The sequence below is a fragment of the Ipomoea nil genome, unplaced genomic scaffold, assembly GCF_001879475.1.
Source record: "Ipomoea nil cultivar Tokyo-kokei standard unplaced genomic scaffold, Asagao_1.1 scaffold1576, whole genome shotgun sequence".
NCBI classification, from domain to species: domain Eukaryota; kingdom Viridiplantae; phylum Streptophyta; class Magnoliopsida; order Solanales; family Convolvulaceae; genus Ipomoea; species Ipomoea nil.
In genome coordinates, this window is record NW_017618004.1 from 2,725,227 (window position 1) to 2,747,683 (window position 22,457).

General features: G+C 34.7%; 4 protein-coding genes across 8 annotated transcripts; all 4 read right to left on the reverse strand.

Annotated features, from left to right (window-relative positions):
* Positions 1-479: 479 nt before the first annotated feature.
* LOC109190482 (protein FATTY ACID EXPORT 6-like) lies at positions 480-2,589 on the reverse strand. The gene is made up of 3 exons (XM_019340968.1): positions 2,225-2,589; positions 922-1,009; positions 480-832 (listed from the first exon to the last, which is right to left on the reverse strand). The coding sequence occupies exons 1-3, from the start codon at positions 2,421-2,423 to the stop codon at positions 760-762; spliced, it is 360 nt and encodes a 119-aa protein (XP_019196513.1). The 5' UTR covers positions 2,424-2,589; the 3' UTR covers positions 480-759.
* A 1,009-nt stretch (positions 2,590-3,598) lies between these two features.
* Positions 3,599-6,291, reverse strand: LOC109190475 (purple acid phosphatase 18). The gene is made up of 5 exons (XM_019340956.1): positions 6,043-6,291; positions 4,804-5,475; positions 4,524-4,712; positions 4,355-4,443; positions 3,599-4,082 (listed from the first exon to the last, which is right to left on the reverse strand). Exons 1-5 carry the CDS (start codon positions 6,187-6,189, stop codon positions 3,857-3,859), a joined length of 1,323 nt encoding a protein of 440 aa, XP_019196501.1. The 5' UTR covers positions 6,190-6,291; the 3' UTR covers positions 3,599-3,856.
* A 2,084-nt stretch (positions 6,292-8,375) lies between these two features.
* LOC109190476 (polyadenylate-binding protein RBP45-like) lies at positions 8,376-12,512 on the reverse strand. Of its 4 annotated transcripts, none has more exons than XM_019340959.1 (7): positions 12,031-12,512; positions 11,199-11,664; positions 9,541-9,596; positions 9,337-9,467; positions 9,155-9,251; positions 8,849-9,042; positions 8,376-8,648 (listed from the first exon to the last, which is right to left on the reverse strand). In XM_019340959.1, exons 1-6 carry the CDS (start codon positions 12,391-12,393, stop codon positions 8,884-8,886), a joined length of 1,272 nt encoding a protein of 423 aa, XP_019196504.1. In that variant the 5' UTR covers positions 12,394-12,512; the 3' UTR covers positions 8,376-8,648; positions 8,849-8,883. The 4 variants fall into 4 exon arrangements, with proteins under 4 accessions (XP_019196504.1, XP_019196502.1, XP_019196503.1 ...); XM_019340957.1 differs by having other exon boundaries at positions 9,541-9,599; XM_019340958.1 differs by having other exon boundaries at positions 8,890-9,042; positions 9,541-9,599; positions 12,031-12,511.
* Positions 12,513-18,417: 5,905 nt separating this feature from the next.
* Positions 18,418-21,893, reverse strand: LOC109190478. 2 transcript variants are annotated; one of them, XM_019340962.1, is made up of 4 exons: positions 21,743-21,893; positions 19,319-20,060; positions 19,043-19,267; positions 18,418-18,964 (listed from the first exon to the last, which is right to left on the reverse strand). In XM_019340962.1, exons 2-4 carry the CDS (start codon positions 20,000-20,002, stop codon positions 18,836-18,838), a joined length of 1,038 nt encoding a protein of 345 aa, XP_019196507.1. In that variant the 5' UTR covers positions 20,003-20,060; positions 21,743-21,893; the 3' UTR covers positions 18,418-18,835. The 2 variants fall into 2 exon arrangements, with proteins under 2 accessions (XP_019196507.1, XP_019196506.1); XM_019340961.1 differs by having other exon boundaries at positions 19,043-20,060.
* Positions 21,894-22,457: the final 564 nt, after the last annotated feature.

Here is a 22,457-nt window from a genome sequence, read left to right on the forward strand (position 1 = left end):
CGTTATTTCACATATGTAAATAAGAGCAGTCTTAATAATGATTTTTTTGTACAAATTTTAAGATGCCAAGTAGGAGGAAAGGATGGAGAAAAAAAAAACTATGATAATACGCTCGACTGGGCGCTGTTGTTGCACCCCACGCAAGAAAAGGCGTCTCTTTTTCAATTTTGGTGGGGCCACTTTTAAAGACCTAAATCACTTCTTGCAAGAAGCTCTCACCTCTTCTCTCTCTTCTACTCAAAATTTTCTCAAAAACTGAGCAAAAGCTCTAAGCACAAATAAAAATAAAATAAAATAAAATGCTATTTTTGCTAAATATTCATTGAAAGTATAGTACATATATCAAAATTATAGTCCATATTGATGGCAGCAATTTTCACTTAAAAGACTTGTATCGATGGACATCAATCACATTTTCAGTGAACATCTTATTCGTAAGCCTGTGTGCACCCCAACATGAGACTCAAAAATCCATTTGGTTTTATGAAGAAAACAAGTTTAGAGCTCATTCATTAACAATGCACCAAAACATTACAAGTTTGGATAAATCTTTGATCATTTTCATTTGTCAGAACAGACGCTATAAACGTTACGAACACGCGAGGAGAGACCCAAAAAAAAAAAAAAAAAAAAAAAAAAAAAAAAACACTTTCTATGCTTAGGACAGTGCCATGTTGTACAAAACGAAACTGTTAAATTCACAGTGTGAAGACCTCAATCTGGATTATCCAACAAAACAATGTGGAATCAGAACACGCATTACTCGCTCTTGGAGGGGAAATGGTTCCCACCAGTGGCAATCTTGAACAGGTAAAATCCCGTCATAAGTGCACTGCAAAACAATTACACACAAACAATCTGCTCAGAAGATCCCATAAAGAAACAATCGAGCATTTAGGTTTGATAATCAGACAGTGTTACCTTATCCCGGCAACAACACCTGCAGGCATTATTTTTGAGGTTTCCATGTAGCGTTGTCCCATGACCCAAGTCAGCACGGCAGCACAAACTGTTATATAACCATGCAAATTAAGTAAACAACCTAGCTTAGCTTCAATGAAATGAGGAAGGAAGTTTAGCATGTACAAAATATGCTTAATTAGATTTCATCAACTTAGTCCCGGGAATGACAAAGGAAAGAAAAGATGGGTAAAAGAGGAGGATTGGCAACCAACCTAAACGTTTGGCACGTTCCTATAAAATTAAGTGTGATCGGGATGTTATCTAATTGTAAATACCCGCAAGGGTAGAAGGAACATTTCATTAAATGGCCACTACCAAGTTGTGCTTTAACGCAGAAAGTGTTGGGCGATGAAAAAGTAAAATATCCATAAGATAAATGATAAGAATACTAAAGACTGACGAGCACGAATGCAAGAAAGACCCATGAATTACATTGCATTGCACCTATTGAGGATGAATTGATTGATTAGATAGAGGGTAGATATAGACATACTTGAACTGAAAATATTAAAAAAGACATTTAGTTCAAGGGTTCATGATGGATTTTGCTTCATAGAATAGAACGGAGAATGATATATTATCCTAGCCCAACTAGGTTAGGATTACGATCTAGTTGAGCTCAGTCACCACACTATTCATGATAAGAAAACATATACGAAAGCATAATTGGCCAATAAAGCTAAAGAATCACAACGGCCAGTCTGGTAAACACAATGCACTTCTTAATTAAGACAGTTCTTTCCCATTTTTCCTTTGTAGTCTAACAGTTTAACTAACTTGTAGAAACCAAAGTACCATCCACGAGGCAAAATCAATCCATGATTTCTCATACATTTCGTGTCAATATTAAAAGGATAGCCAAGACAACATGGTTCGGTCCATCTCGTTTATTGCATCAAGTACCAAGTCGAAGAAATTAAGATGGAAACCAAAACAGGCAAAAAGAGCTTGATAATTAGTAAGACTTTGGTCATAGCACCTTCACATACAAATCTATAATGGAACAAACAAGAACACCTTAAAAATGGAAAAATCTCCAAAAGCAAAATTTCATTTTCACACCTAAAGAAGCAAATTTCAAACACATAAAAACTGAGTCTTTATCCTTAGATCTGAACAGTAAAGCAGAATTACAGAACCCAATGTTCTAGAACCAATCAAATTACATTCATCACACCAGAATTACTTATAGATCACGGATAAAAACCCAAAATACACAAATATAGTACATCAATATCTACAGAGATGAGGGGCAACATACCAGTTTCAACAATCAAGGCGAAGTATGAGTTCTTGCGCTTGTGAAAAGCTTGGAGGCTGAGATAACCAGCTAGGATGAGCAAAAATCCAGTGCCAAGGCCTCCACCCAGTGAAGCTATGCTTCCTTTCTTGGCAAATCCAACGATTCCACCACACACCAGAACTAAACCGTAGGGAATTGTGAAGCAAAAATCATGCATCTTCGACAAATGGGTATCCAAAAAGGAAAGAAATTTCGGCAGATTATTAGGAAATGATTGAGGGCAGAGAGATAGGGAGGAAGTGTTTGGTTTCAAAAATCAAGAAAGTTTCCAACTTGAGCCGTAGCAAATACCAGGTCAAAACCCAATGTTCATACTCCGTATTAACTAATCCCATATTTTATGCTCTTTTTAGACCAAATTGGCCTTTACAATATAATATAGCCCCCACCAACCCTTGCAGTAGTTGCAGAACAAGTCCAAATAATGAAGGGTAATATTGTCATCTATAGCTCATTGAGGCTTGCGGTCGCCACACTTCAACTTCCTTTTTTTTTTTTTTTGAACATCCACATTATTGTAATGGAATAAGGTTCAAATTGGTTACTGAATGTAACCTGAAAATGCAATTAGACCATTGAATGAAAAAGAAAAAGTGCAATTAAGTTAATGAACATTTCAAATGTATGCAATTTGACCTGATAACAGGTTATCATCAATTTTAACAGGTTACTTGCTTACGTGGTAGCTGAGTTGACATTTTTAATAATTTTTAAATAAATTTTAATAAATTAAAAAAAAAAAAAAAAGATGGGATGGCCACCCGCCACCCCGTCGTTTTATTTTTTTATTTATATTTTTTCAATTTTTTTTAAATTTATTATTAAAAATTATTAAAAATGTCAACTCAGCTGCCACGTAAGCAGGTAACCGGCTATCCGGTGAAATTACATACATTTGAAGTATTCAGTGGCCTAATTGCACGTTTTTAGAGTGTTCGTGGTTTAATTGCACCTTTTTTTTTTTTTTTTTTTTTTCCTTCAGTGGCCTAATTGCATTTTCAAGTTACGTTCAGTGGCCAATTTGAACCTTATTCGTTTTTAGTTTTGATAATTCCTTCTCGCAACTTAATCCTTTCGACATAGGTTTCAATTTTTTTTAATGACTACGGTCGAAAAAAACCCACGACTATTACTCGAAGTGATATCTGAATAAATCTCATCTTGTGACTCTAACTGATTCTCGTAACTCCATTATTTCGAACTTGTAACATTGTGATTAGCAAGTCAACATACTAAATAAGAGTGATTGTCCCCACTAACAAAGTTGATCGAGTTGTTATCTTGATAATCACAAAGTTTCAAGTTTAACTTACCATAAAAGTTATAATGATGAACATTCAAACTACATTTGATACATTGTACCATATGGGTAATAAATAGAATACATGTTTTTAACAACCTAGAGATGAAGTGATTAAAAATCACTCTTTTAACATACTAAGATAAAGTCAAAAATTACTACCACTTAACCACAAACACAAGAACTTGACCAAGAGAACAATGCACACATACAACAATTGTCTAATTCAGCCATTCTACTATGTGTATATACATATAAAAGTACATCTAGGTTGACCAGCAACTTTGACATTAAGGGGCCATCAGGATTTTCCTTCTCTCATTGCTGTTTCTGACATTGCATGTTGGATCACTCCATGAGGTTGAGGTAATCCAAGCATCATCAGATTGCACTGATTCGTCGTCATTATTCCGATGCCAACTCCAATATGCATGAGTTGAATTGACAACCTCGAACTCACCATGACCAAAGCTTGCTTGGCGGAACGCAGACCATTCTGGTTGGGGTTCACTGTACCTGCCATAGTTTCTCGAGGCATTATAAATTTGAAACTCGTGTTTAAATGTTCTGCAAATACTATGGTTGATATAAAGAACAGAGAAGGCCAGAAGGTAAAACTCGTAAACATGATGCACACAATGCTTCAAGAAAGGGGCAAATCCTAGTTTCAATGGATTGAGTTGTAAGTCCGAGGAAAAAACCTTTTTATTCAAGTTAGTTATCCCCATGAAATTATTGCATATCAGCAAAACCACAAAATCAAGCTTACAACCATACAGAATACTCACCTGGTTGCTAAACCTTCTCGGTTTCCTCCATCGCCTATGGTTATATGGATAGGACCACAGTGATCAATTTTGCCTTTGTAAACATGTTTCTGGTTGTGCAATGAAAATCAATTAGGATGAAATCCTATAATAATCAGAACGAGAAGAAGAAGATGAGACAGAGGCATACCGAGCGCTCATAAGCATGCACATGGCCAGTAAACACAATGTCTACATGAGCACCATAAAGCAAAGGTTCCATGGCTTCCTTCATGGCATTACCTTCCCCTTGATGGGCCTTATTACTACTATACCATGGCACGTGGAATATCACAACCAACCACGGTGTCTTTTTGCGATCTACTTTAAGAAAATTAGCCTAAAGTTTAAATAAAAAAACATTAATGATCACAAAAGAGCGTTACTACTAGTTATTTGAAAACAATTGAGAGCTCAAGTGCTCAACTAACCTTCGCCCAACGATATTGATCAGATTGCTCACCGTGATCAGCATAAGAGCTAAGCATCACAATGTGAACCCCTGTCACATCAAATGAGTAATACAGGTTTGAATTGGATCCACTCTCCGAAAAGGGCATCTTCCACCTCGTGTTATAAGACAGAAACCATTCTTTAACTAATGGAATCTTTTCAATTTCATGGTTTCCGTGTGTCACCATCCATGGCCTAGCACTTGCAAGCGGCTGCACCAGCATACCAAAGGTGTCCCAATGGCTTTGAACGTAATCAGCGTATGAAAGGTCTCCAGGGAGCAAAAGAACATCATATTTACATTGCTGTATGTGGCCTAAAGTTGACTTAGTCCATTCAGTCTGCCCCAAATCACCTGCCACAACGAAAGTAATTGGGAACTTGGAAGGGGGAGTCTTGAGCTGAAACTCGGGATATTTCCCCCCGCATCGATAGAAATACACAGTATCATCGGCCAGCGGTCCAATCACAGAATGGTGGATAATCCCTGATTTGTATACTAGATAGCTATAACTTGTAATTTCTCCTCCTTCAGCTACTGAGGTGTAGTTTCCTGGCGATGTGCCATATTCCACACGAGAAGGCGCTGATTTATCACTAGTCATCCAGGATACTCGTATATGTTTATCCCCGGCTAAGGATATGTGAACCTGCAGTCATTTTCAAAACTTCAAAACACCAATCTCCAAATCATTTTCAAAACTGATATTTTGCCCCCAAAATTCAAAATTATGAATCCAGAAAATACAAACTTCAGAATCAATAATAAGGATATATGAACCTGAAGTCATTTTCTAAACTTGAAAACACCAATCCCCAATTCATTTTCAAAATTGATATTTTGCCCCCAAATTCAAAAGTATGAAAATCTATCCAGAAAATACAAACTTCAGAGTCCATAAATGACGATATGTTCCCAGCTTCACCGGATTCAAATATGTTAAAAATGGATTTACTCAGTTCAAAAAATTACAAAAAATGAAAGTCATAGTCACCTACGTACTGTTTTTTGTAGCTTAAATAAAATTCTTAGGGTTTGAATTGACCCGGTTTCCTCCCTGAAATTTCTCCGGCATTAATTTCCAAAATTGACGGAAATACTTCCACTCCAACAGAAAAAATAAAAATAAAAAATTACGAAATCAACAGAAAGATAATCTCGTTTTCCTTTTTCTTCAATTTTTTTTTTTTGTTTTCTTTTCCAATATCTTACTTACCTGGTGAGGTTGAGTAGATGGATCCCTAGTTAAAATCAATGCTTTGCGGGGCGGAGGCCTGATGTAATCAGCCGTCGTAACGGAGGCGGCGAACAAAGAAACCGCCACGAAAAGTAGTGGCAATACATTCTTCAGCCGGTGATCCATGGCGGAGTGAAGATGAGGAAAAGCATGAAAGCGTGATTATATATAGATATATACAGTATATGCGCAGCGCATGAACATATACACTATACACGGCATCCAAGGTTAGGTTATCGTATTGGCGTGAACGTATATACGGACGGCATCCAAGGATATGATAGTATTCTGTTGGCCGGAAATGGAACGGTTTCTGCAATCAAATTCGAAGGTTGCATCAGAGCTGTATGGAAGTCGTCATTCCGTTGGGTTTTCTTACGTGGTCGTACCAGAATATCGTAACATTTGTAACCGTATTTTCGTTCAATCAATCATACCTTGTAGTCTTGTACGGACAATTGTTTGAACGCAATTTGCAATTCATGTGTGCTCACCTCATCCTTTAAATATTCATTTACTAATATGCCTTATATGCAATGTTGCAAAAATCCTGCCTAGATACCAGTCGAGCATTTAGTGTATCACCATAATTAGTGATCTAGGCGGTCAGCTGACTAAACGTAGCTTTGGAGCTTACTGCCTAGTCGCCCGATTAACTACTGTTTTTTTTTTTCACTCGGACGATATCGTTTTGAGCGAAATAACTCTAAATTGCTTAAACTCTTGATATTTTTTAGATTAATATTTAATATTTTAGTACTAACTATTAAAGTATTAAATAGTTGCCAAGCAACTTGTGTTCAGATGGCATATAATGACATCTTCTATGTGGAAGGTCATAAGAAAAAGTGTAATAGCATTCAAGAAAAACGATTTTTTCAACCTTGCTTATATGCATCATAAGGGAATGTGTAATATTTCTTAAAAAAATGTAATACTTTTATATTTTTACACCCGTCACATTATATGTCTTACATTAATTTTTAATTCGCCCTAAAATATTATCCACTTTTCAAAAGTAACATCCTTATATTTTTATTTTTCCTACTTTGCCCTTTAAAGGTTTTTATTAAGTATTATGTATTTATTTTTTTTTTTTTGTTGAAAGAAGCACTATGTGTTTAATTCCCACCTCCCATGTTCATCCCCCATTTTTAATCTTATATTTTCTTCATTATTCTGATATTCTCCCCCTCTCTCTCTATCTAAATACTTTTTTTTTTTGGTTTACTGAGTTGCAAGCTCTCCATCTCCCTTTCTATTTTTCATCTTTTGTTTTTGTTTGTTTGCTAATTAAATTAACAAAAAATGCATATGACATCGATCAATATATGAATTGTTGGAAGTTTTTTTTTTTTAGATGAATTATTTTTGAGTTGATCTGCAATAAAAAATACATAAAATTCAATGATGGACATGAAAATTTGTGCCCTAGAAATGATGTATCTATATTGAACACTAAATCACTACTTATAATTACAATTTCACTCCAAACATTTGAGCCTTAGTTATGGAAAATGCAAAGTGTGTTCACTAGACTTGAAGATGCAAGTATCACTTTGTATTCTTGTACTCCCAGTTTGTGTATTCTGCTAAATAGAGTAGTATCAATATTCTATATATGAAATTAAAGAAATTATTTACTGAAAAAGATGAAGAAATGTATAGAATGTATAGATGAGATGTGAAAGTGTTAAGTTGTCAAGGTGTTTGAGCGTAAAAATGTAAAGAGAGAGTTTTTCTTCATTGTCTTAGACTGAGAGAGTACATTTTTTTAATGTATTACACTTTCTCTTATAAGAGACTTTCTAATTAGCAATATTGTAAAAATCAACCTAGCACTAGGTGCACTAAGCAAAGGCGATTTCAACCCTACACCGATGAGACTTTTAGCCAGCTGACCAACTTGACACTAAATTGGGCACCTAACTTGCCCAAGTTGAACACCTAACATGACCGAGTCAAAATTAAACTCAGGCAAATGTTTTTTTTCTTTTCCTGCTCAGCAGCTACTCTTCTATATTCTTGCAGCCATGTACTCAGCAGCTACTCCTCTTCTGTATTATATTTCAATCTTAATCCAACCCACATTTCCATCTTAACCTAACCCTTCTCACAGATATGATCTCACAGAGTCATTGGAGAGTCACTCAACAAAGAATAATCTGTTTATTTCTCAAATTCGATGAATAAAATCTCTCCCAAAAACTTATTTTCTACAAACCAAATGGCCATAAAAGTTAAAGCCTAAATGAGTGACAAAACAACAAAAATGAACAGTTATTCAAACCAAAGGCGGAGGCAAATGACAATACAAACATAACGACACAACTCATAAACACTATAGGTGAATTGCTCAAGAGTATTACACAAACACAGTCTTAACTCAAGTCCTCAAATTCAACAATTAAAAAAAAAAGGGAAAAAAAAAGAAAAAAAAAACAAAACAAAACATAAGGTAAGAAAACAAGGGTGCATGCCAGGCATTCATTGTGTGGCCAGTATCACTAACTGGGAATATCAGCAATCAGCATAGCTTGTTATACACCAGTTCACCAGCCTCGTTGATCATTAGCAACATATCACTGCAAATGTGACATAACAAATAGCTTTTAATTAGGTTGTATTTGCTGCTTCCAAGTAACGTACTAATGAGAAAATAAACAAATCACTCAAAACCTAATATGGGGGTGAATATTATTATTTCATCTAGAACAAGAGAAATATAAGAAATCAATGCATGCTATACAAAAATATATGAAACTTTGACCAGAGTTTCTCTCACCCTTAAGCACTCCGCAAATTCTTCAGAGAACTACATCATACCTGATGTGGCTGTTGATAGTTTGTATATCCAGGATAACTTCCATAGTACATATTAGGGTCTTGAGCAGGTGGAGCATATCCATAAGCCTCATACCCTTGTGCATATCCATAATAGGAACCACCACCACCACCCCATTTTGGTTGCTCTGATGACTGCATCAAAAACAAAGTCAAATTTTTAAAAACAAAAGATTAAAAAATTTTTAAAAAAAAAAACAAAACAAAACAAAAATAATAATTCACTAAAGACATGACAGGAATTGACCTGTTTGTTGGAAGGGCTGCGTCCCCATGAAAGCCGAATGTTCTGTTCTCCTAACTGTGTACCCTGCAAATTTGATAGAGCCTGCTCTGCAGAAGCCCTAGGCAACACACACAAGAAACAAATAAGGTACAGGCTCATTAAAAGAAATTGCAGAAGTGATCTTAGATGCAGCACTGTGTCACCTGGTAGCAAATTGAACAAAGCCACAACGCTTTCCTGCAACTATTTTTATATGAACCAGCTCTCCATACGGGGAAAACACTTGCCTTAAATGCTCCTCAGTAACATTGGGATCCAGCCCACCAACAAATATCTGTGCATTGGAATGTGATTTAAACAGTGTACATAAAAAAAGCAAAAAACAAACACTAAGACAAACTACCCACTGTCGTATTATTAGGGTCACTCTCGCCTTGACTTGCTTGAGGATTTTGATATGTAGCTGCTGAAATGAACAAATGAGTGAAGATGCAATTCCCGGGTGAGGTAAACAGAAATAACACAGAAATACCTTTTTCTGCAGGACCAAATTTCTTGATAGAAATTTAAAAAGTAAAACCACATTACACACAAAAATGGAAATACTAACAAGCAGGCAATGCCACAACAGCACTACCAATTGTATTTTCAGCAACCAATAACTCCAAAAATTTGCAGGCATCAGAAGTAGTATAGTCAGAATGTGCAATAATCAAGCACCAAAGATTGAAAAAATGAGATCACGAAACAATTAAGTTGAATTAAATGACAAAAATTACAGGAGAACAGTGAAGCACCAATAACTTTTAACTAAAGAAAGAGAATTGCAGTGGAACAGCATAGCAACAATAAACCTTATAAATGTCCCAACCCGAAAGAGGTGATGGAAGTAGGGGGCAAATTTCATCAGAAAACGGAACCTAATCCATGTCCTTTTGCTTGGCATGTACAGAATCACGAAAATTATGCATTCTATTTTATATGCAGTTTCCATAAGTCAATCCAGCCCTTTTTGCATATCAAAGATGACACAAAAAGGACACATACTATTATCAAGTTCGGATCATAGGCCACATCAGAAAAGCTCATGCTCATGCATATTACATACATGGCCTAAAATTTTAAACCAAGTTTCTAAATGTCTTCTAGCTAATGAATCACCATTATCTCATTTGAAGTGTACAGAGGGTACACAACCTGACATACCCAGTCACCAGTGCTCAATTTATTTCATCTGAAATGTTGTTCACCTTTATCTCACTGATCTAAAAAGCACAATTAACAGGACCAATAAGCTGAAACTTGGAAACACTGTCTTATGATGCCACAAAATATTTTTACTTAAAAAAAAGAAGAAGATAAAAGTGGTAAAATGAACAGGTTGCTGCAGCAATATTTAACAGGAGAGAAAGAACTGCTCCAGATGTGATAAAAAAGAAAAAAGGGCTACTTAAGGATTTATATGAACTGGAAAAGAAACAGAAGGAAATTTAATTCTTGATAACTCTGAAAATAAATTTATTCGGGCTTGTATATCCAAAGGAACAGGAAAGTAACTTAATGTAGCATACGAAATGCCACGAGAAATTGAACGAAGCTTACTGCATAAACAAATTAACTGACCTAAAGTGAGGCCACGCACTAAATGGTAATCATTTCAGCTGAAATCAGTTCCAGGCCCCCATATACGAGAGCCTCTCTGTTTCCTGCTTCGAGACAACATGACTTTTATAAGTTTGAGCAAGTTTAGAGATAATTTAAGTTGGCCAAGTTTACAAAGGTAAGAACGGAAAGAAATGACTTTGTAAATGCTGTGTATCTTCAAGTGCATGACTGAAAGAGCAATCAACTTAAAGCGCCATAAATAAACTCAGAACCACGTCAAGAAGGAAGTCATCACTTCAACAAGTACCAATTTAGTCATTATCAGAACACACAGAACAATGAGCAAACTGCTATACAACAAAAAGATGAAAGCATAAACAAAGAGGAGGAACAGCTGATATTTTTCTGATATAGCATCAAGCATACTAAAAGCAAATGACAAAGGAATCAAAGAACCTACCTTTCTGCTGTGTACCAACAGTTTGCTTATTAGCAGCAGGCCCAACTCTCATGGGCCTGGTAGAGCATAGCACTCCATTCATTTCAGTGAGAGCTCGCACTTGTTCACTCTCATCCCCAAATTTGACAAACCCATAACCCTTGGAGCGTCCAGTGTTCTTATCAGTGACAACTTTAGCACCTTTCACTGATGAGTACACAGCCTTAAATGTTTCTTGCAGTAAGTAATCCGTCACATCAGCAGCCAAATCTCCAACAAAAATTGTATGGTCAGGTGTGTTATCCCTTCTCTCACCAGCTCCAAGAGTTGCCCAATTCAGCCGGAAATTCTGGTCTGTGTTTGGCATCAGAGTACCATTATATGTTTGTAATACGGTCTCAGCAGCTGCATGAGACCTGAACTCAATGAAGCCATAACCCTCAGATTGTGCGGTGAATTTGTTACGAATGACCTTTATAGAAGCAACCTGAAACCAGAAGCCGGTTGATTATCAGAGAGAATATTATTAGCTCCAAGATTTTGCACAAATCTTCATTTTAAAACACCACATATTTTTATGCAATCCAATTACATACTCCGTAGTCCGCATTAGTTAGTTAAGAACATATATTTTTGACCGCCCTTAATTGATATTATCGGAACTTATTTGGCTAAAATGTTCTTTAAAGATTTATTTGAGAATTGAGACCAAGAAGCAAAATTATCTAATAATTCGAGACTTTAATAATGTTAAATAAAACATTGATATTGAACAAATAACAGGTAATAATCATCTTTTAGAACTAGCGGAAAACATTAAGCAAAATCGAGCAAGCTGAAAACATCAACGCACCTCTCCAGTATGAGCGAAGCAGCCGTTGATATAACTCTCATCCATCCAATACTGCAAGTCCCCAATCCAAAGAGACTTAACTTCGTTGGGGCTAGAAGAAGCCGCGGGAGCGGCGGCGGTGTAGGCGCCGGCATACTGTTGCGGCTGCTGAGTTTGATAAGGAACAGGCATGGCATGCGACATCGTCGGCGGCTGCTGATGGGCCCAGGCGGCGGGAGGCTGTGGCTGCATCGGCGGCTGCTGCTGCGCCTGCATCATCCACTGCTGCGGTGGCTGTTGGTACTGCGGCGGGGGAGCCTGCTGCGACGGATCTGAAGACATCGGAGCCGTTGGTGGCGGGACCATGCTGCCTGGTTGCATCATCTTCGCGACGGAATCGAAAATTGGGTTGAACCCTAGGGTTGATAGAGGGAGAGCGTCGAGTAGATAGAGAACACCAACTCGTAACGCTCGCGTCGCGATAAAGAAGAGAGAGGAAAACGGATCTTGGAGTCGGGTCTCATTAAAAGGGTGAGAATATTTGGACTGGGCCACTACAAGAGGCCCATTTTATTCTGTCAAAAAAGCAATTTCTATTTTAATCGAATTATGCAAAATTCGTGGCCTATTTCGTTGTTGGAGAATCTTCTTTCTTTTCTTTCTGAAAGCAAAAAGTTAACTATTGCATTAAACTGAAATAGGAAGTAACCCGGTGTTGGTTCACTGTAATTTAACTATTTAACTATAATTGAATGGCAATAGATGCCTCAACTACATTGTTTGGTTGGAGTGGAATTGCAATTTTCGTCTTTTGTTGAATTGCAATTCAATGAATTTGAGAAAGGAAAAACATATGAAATGACATTACTACCCTTGGTTGTTATTACTATTAGGCACAAGTGTTAAATAGGCCCATCTACTTCTGCGAAGTGCTCAATTTCCACCACAAACTAAATTAAGTGTCAAATAGGTCCATCTACGAGTTAAATTTGTTCAATTAACTTTTTTTACAAGTTAATAACAGGTTACCTATTTAATTATTAAAATAAATAAATAAATAAAATATATTTTAAAAAAATACAGCCACCGACTGTCCGTGCCGGACAGCCGGTGGCTGTATTCTTTTTTTTTTTTTAAATAATTTTTAAATTATTTTGAAATTATTTTTTAATAATTGAATTGGTAACCTGCAAAAAAAAAAAAAAAAAAAGTCAATTACCTACAAAAAAAAAAAAAAAAAAAAGTTAATTGAACAAATCTAGTAGGTAAGTGTGGTTAATCAGCGTTTAATTTAGTTCATGGTGGGAATTGAGCACTTTGACAATAGTACATGAGCTTATTTAACACTTCTCCCTTACTATTATTATTACATAAGGGTATTTTAGTGTTTATACCACTTATTTCCTTCTTAATTCCAATAATTATATTTTTCCTACCAAACAACGTAATTTGAATTCCTACTTTATTCCCACTTTTTTCTTTTCTCACCGAATTACAATTCCTTTCCCCCTAATTCCTTCCTTCCAACCAAACGCCCCGTAAATCATGGATACAATTGGGGGTGGGGGTGGGGGGAAATGGGGATGTCCCACAAGGCCATGAGCGAGAATCAGGTTGAGAGCCTGCAACCCTAGCTAGTCTATGGGTAAATGAGAAACAAATATTGCAATTATAAATGGTCCCTCTATTTAACATTAAATAGACGGAATAACAAACAGATGACTATATTGACCAAAAAATACACAAGTCTAGGACTACATTGGATCACAACAGTCATTTAGAACCAAATCGAAAAGAATTACCATAATTGATGACCATGGGTATTAATTCAAATATTATTAAACGACAAGCTATTTTTTGAAATGAAAGAGTGAATATTATTAAACGACAAGCTATTGAATACACGCAGGTTCAGTCGTTCAGATTCTCATACTAATGGACCACTTTAGTTTGTTGACCTACTAATAAAAATGATAGAATTATGTACAACATAATTCAATAGGTTCAGATAATTGCTCATAACAATACCAATATACAAACAAGAAATAGAGCTATCTGTCAAGACTCGAACGAAGATCTGACAATCCATTTCGATGCGAACATTTCTTAGACCCTTCTCTATGACCCAACCAAAAGATTTGTTGCACCATGACGTAGAGCTAATTAACTCTTATTTATTCACACTATAAATTTAATAAAACTTGAAGTCTTAAACTGGCTCACTAGACTTGCTTCAGTGGTTCAAGGATTATCTTATAAACTTTGCTTCAGTGGTAGCGTAGGATTCGATTCCTAGGGAGTTCGAGTCCATTGATCAGTGGTGATCGATGAAGATTGAATAGTGAATTTAACACTCCAAAAATATAACAATTAATTCTTTTATAAAAATGACACTTAAAACTCGAATCCTCAATTCACAATATCAAACGGAGAATTATTGATTTGAAATCAAAATCAAATCAGGAACAAACCAAATTTTAAGGCTAAAGTGGTCTTCAAACCCAGCCAATATTAGGGGGTGTATTCGATCATGACTTTCATAGAGTTTTAAATACTTTTATGAACTTTAAAAGTTTGGAGGTATTCAATTCAAATTTTTAGAGAGTTTTTAAAAGTCAGGCGGTATTCAATCAAGATTTTTAAAGAGTCTTTAAAAGTCGTATGATATTCGATTAAGACTTTTAAAGAGTCTTTAAAAGTCATGTAGTATTCAAAAAGTTATGAATTTTTGTAAACTTTTTAATTTTAAGACTTTTGTAGACTTTTCCTTCTCAAATATAAAGAGTTGAAATCCAACCATCAACCCCAAGATTTCAAAATTTTCTTTCTTACAACTTTGAATGTTTTCTCTGTCTATTAAAACTCTATTTTTGTTCTCTCTATTTAAACTTTATAAATCTATCTAAATTCAATAAAATTATTTTTTTATACATTATCCTATATTTTCCTCATACCTAAACTCTACTAATTTTTCTCTCTCCGAAACTTTACAATCTTCATCTAAAAATTTGAAATAATATTATTTTTACTTCACTATTGCTTGTTTATATTGATTTTTATTTTTTCTATGAATTTTTTATCCCTAACTTTCTCTAATTCCCTCTAAATACATGAACAAAGCAAAATTTTCATTGTCAAATTTTAGTATATGTTTCATAATATTCATATAAATACTTATATATTTTGTTTTTTTATTCTTTTTATGCTTATATTCGTAATATATATTTTTCTTTTTTTAACAACAGGTTACTACGAATAGCGAACTACTGTTCGCCATAACAATTTGGGATTGCAAACAATAGCACCTTGTTGCTATTCGCAATCTCAAATTGCTATTGTAAATTAATATTAGATTTTTATTTTTTTATTTTATGGAACTTGTAATTATATTTTTAAATATTCTATTTGATCAATTCTTTTATTATAAATTTTATTTTTTAATATTGTTATGACTTTCTAATGAAATAGTTTTTTTTTTGGTTGATATTTATTAATAATATATATAAGTAATTAACATTTTTTTTTGAAGAATAAGTAATTAGCATATAAGTCTCAGCATACTAGGGAGAAAAATAATAATCTTGAGAATGTTGATGTGGGTGAAGAACTATATAATAAGAAGAATTTTATGATATATTATAAATGTTTTGTAAGAAAATTATAAATGATAAGAATCAAAATCATTGAAAGTTTGTAAAGATGTATTCAATTTAGAATTTCAATGACTTTTTTAGACTTTTTAAAATAAAAAAGTTGATAAAAGTTTATGAATGTTTTTTATATAGACTTTTATAGTCTTATAAAATTTTATAAAAAGTTTTAAAGGACTCTATGAAAGTCAATCAAAGTTTATTAAAATCTATCATTTTAAAAGTCTTTAAAACTCTACAAAAGTCATAATTGAATACACCCCCCCCCCCCCCTTAGACTTGCAATATGATGTGAATTTTTTTTTTTTAAACATTGTTTTTTTTTTTTGTTTTAAATTTACCATGCCTAGCAAACTGACTACTTTTACAAGTTTACTAATAGCAGCTTTTGCTGCCATTTTGAAGCAAAAGTTGCCGCGTCATTACTTTTTTTTTTTTAAATCAATTATTTTATTATTATTTTGTTATTATATTTATAATAATAATATAATTTGAAAGTCAGAGAATATTGCAGGGATGAAGAGAAAATAGTGGAGAAATTATAAATTTGATAATGTAGAAATGAGATCCATTTTTTTAAAGTGAGAGAGTTTTACAGAAATAAAGATAGTTTAACCTCATTTTTCAAGGTTGCCACATGACAACATGCGACAATATTAGCTTTTTATACTTTTTTTTTTAAATTTAATTATTATTTTGTTATTTTATTGTATTGTGAAGTGATGTGGGGTTGGGCTTATCTTTAAAAATGAGATAGTATTGCAATGATTAAAGAAAATAGTGAATGAATCATAAATTTAATGATATATCTATTTTTGAGAGTGAGAAAATATTTAAGAGATAATGATAGCTTAATGATAAATACTCATACATACATACATAAAATAAAAAGGCCAAAACTTTTTATCTTCCTCCACACATGCATCCTCAAACCCGAGACTCGTTTGTAACGTTTATCCGTTACTATTATTATAACATTAGGATAAGTTATGATAATATTCAGTATTTGATATATGGTGCAACACTAATAACCTAATAGACTACCATTATGATTAGGAGTCTGGTTAGGGTTTAGGAGACCTAAAGACAATCAACCACAATGATGGCCAGTGGTTATATAAGGTCACTAGTCCTCTCACTGCTCACATTACATACCTCATACACCATCTAGAGAGAGCTGAGTAAAGTGAGAGACAAAATACTCATTATCTCTGCAGCAGTGCGGATCGCTCAACCGTAACAGAAACTATGGCGGGAGGTTAGTCGATCCTATAATCACATATTCTTTGATGCATGTGATATTTTAGTCTAACATCGTTGACCAAGAATCCGCAGCTCATATTCCACCATATATATTACACAGTATATAATAACATTTCCTTATCTCCCTCTTTCTCTATAATGTAATTCTGAATCTATGCACACGTTGATAATAAATTCTCAAACTCTCAGGTGCATGTACTGATGTACAACTGTACAAAACTTTGCTTAACCCAAAAAACACATGATTCTTGTTATAAATAAATAAAAGAAATTAGAGTAATACATTCTTCCACCTTTTACTTCATTTTTTATTATCTGTGACATATTTTGATTCATTCAAAAAAAAAGTGGACCACAACTCTTCTTTTTGTGTGATTACTTGTTATAAAAACACCCCAAACTTGTAACAGATGAGGATATGATGCAGCTGAATATATTATCAAGATGTATTATGCTGGGGAGAGTTGGTTTGTACTTTGTAGCAATCCTTAGATGACAAAAATGGTAGGGTGGAATCCTTGAATTATATTCAATGGTAGTGATGAAGGCAGTACCTTGGAGTTAAAAAGATTGGTGAAAGGGTTTTTGACTGAAATGATCAGCTTGTAAGAAATAGTGACAATAATATGAAGCTGTTAAAAATTGTACAAAATTAAGAAAACTGGCGTAGGACTTGAGTTTCTGGTCAGAAATACAAGTCCTAAACGAGTTTTTGAAATTTTCGAAAATATTTTTTTGTGTGGATGGTCAACGTGAAATGCAAGTAGCACTTGCGTTTCTCTTTGGCCAGCTCCGGTTAGGGGAGACGCAAGTGGGTCTCCCAGTCTACTAAATTCACATCAGTCTGGCGTGATTTAAAGAAGAAAAATAGTTTCTTAATTTTTTTTCCGAACACTTACTTCATACACACACACATATATATATAGTAGTAGATGCAAGTCCACTTGCGTCTCTCCTAACTGGAGCCGGCAAAAGAGAAACGCAAGTGACACTTGTGTTTTTCATAGTATACGAGAAACTTGCGTGTCTCGCTCGTATCTCTACGGACAAGTGACGCAAGTAACACTTGGCACTTGCATTTCACGTTGACTAGCGATAAAAAATTATTTTTGAAAATTCGAAGAAACTCGTTTGGGACTTGCATGCGTTTCTGACAAGATTTTTGACAAGAAATTCAAGTCCCAAATGAGTTTTTCCTAATTTTTGTATAAATTTTAAAAGCTTCCTATTATTATTGTCACATGTCACTATTTCTTGAAAGTTGATCATTCCAGTCAAAAACCCTCGATGAAACAACCGACATTTAGTGATAAGAAAGATATTTTTTTTAATTTTAGTATGGATCAAATAGTAACCAAAAAGTAAGGAAAATAAGGATTGATGCTGACCTCTTGGGTATAAACTGTAAGATACCAGAAAATAAGGAGGTTGAGATCTTTGTGGAACATGTAGATGATGATCGATCACAAAGTAATGTTTTAAGGGGCCAAAATTGTGTTTTTCCCTTACATATATACTAAAGGAGAATACTGCCATATCCAGTTACATTCCAATCCCACATGTTTGTACCTTTGAAGTGGAGCCTTAATTACATTAATTCATGTAAACTCCAGCTAGAACATTAACAGTACTGGTGTTTGAAAAAAACAAAAAAACAAAGAAATCCAATGCTTTCCAAGGATAGTCAAACATGGAAAGTCATTAACCAAAAGGGTTTGCGAGGACTTGTACACAACAAATTAAACCTTGAAAATTAGTCGTGTTTGTCTAAATTTGTAAAACCTAAACACAGTAAACTATTGTTAACCAGCTTGCTCCATAACCCAGTATGACTTCCCAAGCTCTGTGGGGTTCTTGCTCTTGACTGCTATACAATACAAAGTGATGGCATTTATGGACAAGAGGACCTAGAGCTATTGAAGAGCTGTCCCGCGTCTATCCTCACTTTCTGTAAACTTCATTCCATTAGACTCGTTTCTCAGACCAACTGCCAAGTCCCGACCATCGGGTTTCTGGATCTCGATCAAATTTTCCTGCAAAGCCTTCAAAAACGAAAATTTTCAGCAATTGATAACATGCACACAGGGGTTACAAAGAATGGGTTGTGCAACTTTACTTACCTGTAAAAGCTCAGTCATCCTGCCAGTGCCATAGTTCATGAATGTCTTGGAAATAGATTTAGAGTTGTGAGGATTGGGCTGTACAGCTTCGGAAGTTTCTGTCAATGGAGGCTCATTCATGTCCCCAATTTCTTGACGTGAATTTTCTGATGGCAGTGAGGATCGCTGTATTCCCTCAGGACCTTTGCTAACATCTCTTCTTTTCTCACTAACTGAATCATTTTCATTCTGCAAATTGTTTGATGCTACTTGCTGGGCGGCTTGTGTTAGTGAAGGTAACACTACATGTGTGTTCGTCATGGTTGTTGATCCAACGGGTGGTAGCATAGCTAAGGGTTTAACCATCTGCACATCCTTTTCTTGGAAAGCAGCTTGGGATGCATCCGAAGACACTTGACTAGTGCTTGCTCCATTTGTCAGGTTAACAGGCTGGAGTACAACGGGAACCAAGGTGCCTCTAGCACCCACCGGTGGGACTGAAGGGGCTACTACTGTCAAGGATGCAACCATGGCTTTTGAAGCCCGATTTACTTGTTTCTGCCTGAATCGCTTATGTCCATGCTTTTGATTCTCTACAGGTATCTGGGTTTCGTTTCTTTGTATCATCTGAACATGTGGAGCAACATCGTTTTCTGCTGTTATAGGAACATAATGTCCAGGCTTAAAGACAATGCCCCTCAAGTTGGTATTGCTGTCCCCAATTCTAATACTGAGCAAATAACCGGCATCGAACACAGCCTCAACAATACCAGTAACTGCCTTACCAACCATGGCGTCATTTACATCAATATTTTTCTCAATTTGCGGGGTTTGGTTATTTTTCACACTATCAACACCCAGTGGTCTTTGAACACTTCTCATACGAGGAAGACTGGGATCCTTCCTTGGTCGGCCCCGTTTTCGCTTCATAGGGAGGGCAAGTTGGGTATTGGAATGATCCACTTGAATTGCTTGGTTCATTTTCAGAAGTAAAATTAAATCGCTGCCTTATCTCTAAATCCCCAATAGTGCATAAACCCTGTTGAAAGAAGCCAGCCTTGTAAAATTTGAAATAATAAACAGCATCTACAATACAAAGCAATGCCTTTGTATTTGGCAAAATCAAGAAAATGTTTGGCAAGTTCAAACAATTCCACCATAGATTCAATAGTAATAACAACTTATAATAAGATGAGACATTTATAAGGATGCCAAATATAGGATAGCATCTTTTCCTTCTAAAACAATCCGAGCTAATGGTGGGTCCCTCCAGAACCCCTCCTCCCCAAAATATTAACAAAGGAAACAAGATCAAACAACATTACAGATTATTTCTGTTCACTAATTAGAAATTCCTCCAGTTTTTTCCTGGAAAATAGTAAATGGAAAACAATAATTTCTGTTCAAAATAAACTGTTCTTTGAATTCAAAAATAGAAAACATTGTTTAAGGAATTTGAAAATTTAGAAAACACTATAAAGATATTTTTCAGAATTTCTTTGTTAAATTGAAATCATTTTTTCAAATGCAAAAACATGCTTTCATAACCACCATTACCTATTTACCTCAACCACAACTTCTTCATTTGTTTATCACTATTACTATCACCATTGCTCATCTTAAAATTTTCTACCACTATTGGTGCAATCACTTTGGCCCATCCCATGCTATAGTGACTTTTTAGTCATTCAGAACTTTTAGATTTCATTCTATAGTGAAGTTTAGGCATTCAAAACTTTTAGATATCCATAATTCCACTTACTCCAAAACTGAACTGTATTTTAATTTGATTTTTAGTCACCCTAAAAATTTTGACATAAAAAATAATTTTGAAGCAATCAAATCATGAAACGAATTCATATTTTATAAACTGAAAAGTAATTGATTTTGAATACACATTTTCAAGTATTCCAATGGAAAATGAAATTTTGAAAAAAAATTAAAAATCGAATATGAAAGGTAAACATTTTATACAACTAAGCAGTCCCTGAAATTTTATAAACATATACCAAAGCTATGACCTAGAAACTCTACGTGGCCGGTAAATTTCCATGATCAGGAGAAGCAAAGGAAACAGACATAGACTCAACAGCACGCATTGTCATGCTGCAGCCAAGCATATGCACCCAAGTTAGAGCAGACCATATTCAAGGGGACCACTCCAATATCATGCTCTGTTAAAAGACAGTCTGAACTCTGAAGTACCAAATTCCCAGGAAAATGTTAAGATAGAATCAGTGTAAAAGTGGTATCTTGTTGCATTTAGTGCCAATTTTTTCCACAGATATCGAACAACAGGACATTAGGATGCTTTTCTGAAAATAGCAAAAATTTTGAAAAAGCAATGACATTTTGACTGACAAAGTAAGAGGAAGTTAGACCAAACTATTGCTAATGCCGTAAAGATAAAGGACAACAACAATCCAGGATTATTTTTCTCTGTCAAAACAGTTTTTAAAAAAAAAAAAAAAAAATTAATAACGAACTTTAAACCCTAAAAAAAGCCGGCAAATTTTATCCCACAAACCAGAAATCCGCTTCAAAAATCGTAACGGCAAGTTTCAACCTTTTTGACTACCATAACAGCTAATTCGGTACAAATCTTAGAAGGAAGCGACATTAAAGGCAGGACAAACTTAAATAAAATTCAATATAAAATAGCAAAATAATCGATTTTTTTTTAAAAAAGAAAGATATATATAAACCAAAATGTGAGCATACCTCATAAGAGAGAAACAAGGCGGCTTGCAAGAAGCGACGAAAATGGAGGAATTTGGAATTTGAAACCCTAGATTTGGGTGGGTAAGACTTCGGGGGACAGAAGAGTGAGAGCAAATGAGAGATAATTATTACAAATTAATAAAATGTTTTTAGGAGTGTTAAACAGCGCATTAATGAGATTTTTGATACATGATGATAAGGACAAAGGCACGCCTCACGTGAAACGTGATAAAGTGACGGGCTGTGAGCCTCAAATGCAACGTGGCATCCGTTCAAGAAACATTCAAATACTGGTATCAAAAAAGCAGAATGTGTCACAAAAAAGCAGAAGAGACCGCTCAACTATTTACTGCCCGTTCTTTTCAAAAAAAAAAAATTATTTAAAGTCGGTTTGGTTCGTGAAAAATATTTGAAGAAAAATGAAATTGAAATTTAATGAAAAAAAATTAATAAAAAGATTAATTATATTGTTTGGTGGGTGAAAAATAAATTATTAAAAATATTAATTCTATTGTTTCGTTGAGTTTAGAATTGTAAGAAATAATGAGTATAAAAACAATTATACTCATACATAATAATAATAATAATGATAATTAATAAAAGATTTTGTGAGCATAATAATCATACTTATTTTCTATGAAAAATAAAATACCAACGAGGCCATAAAAAATGTTTTTTTTTGTTCTCATGAAAATGTTTTAAATGAACCAAATAA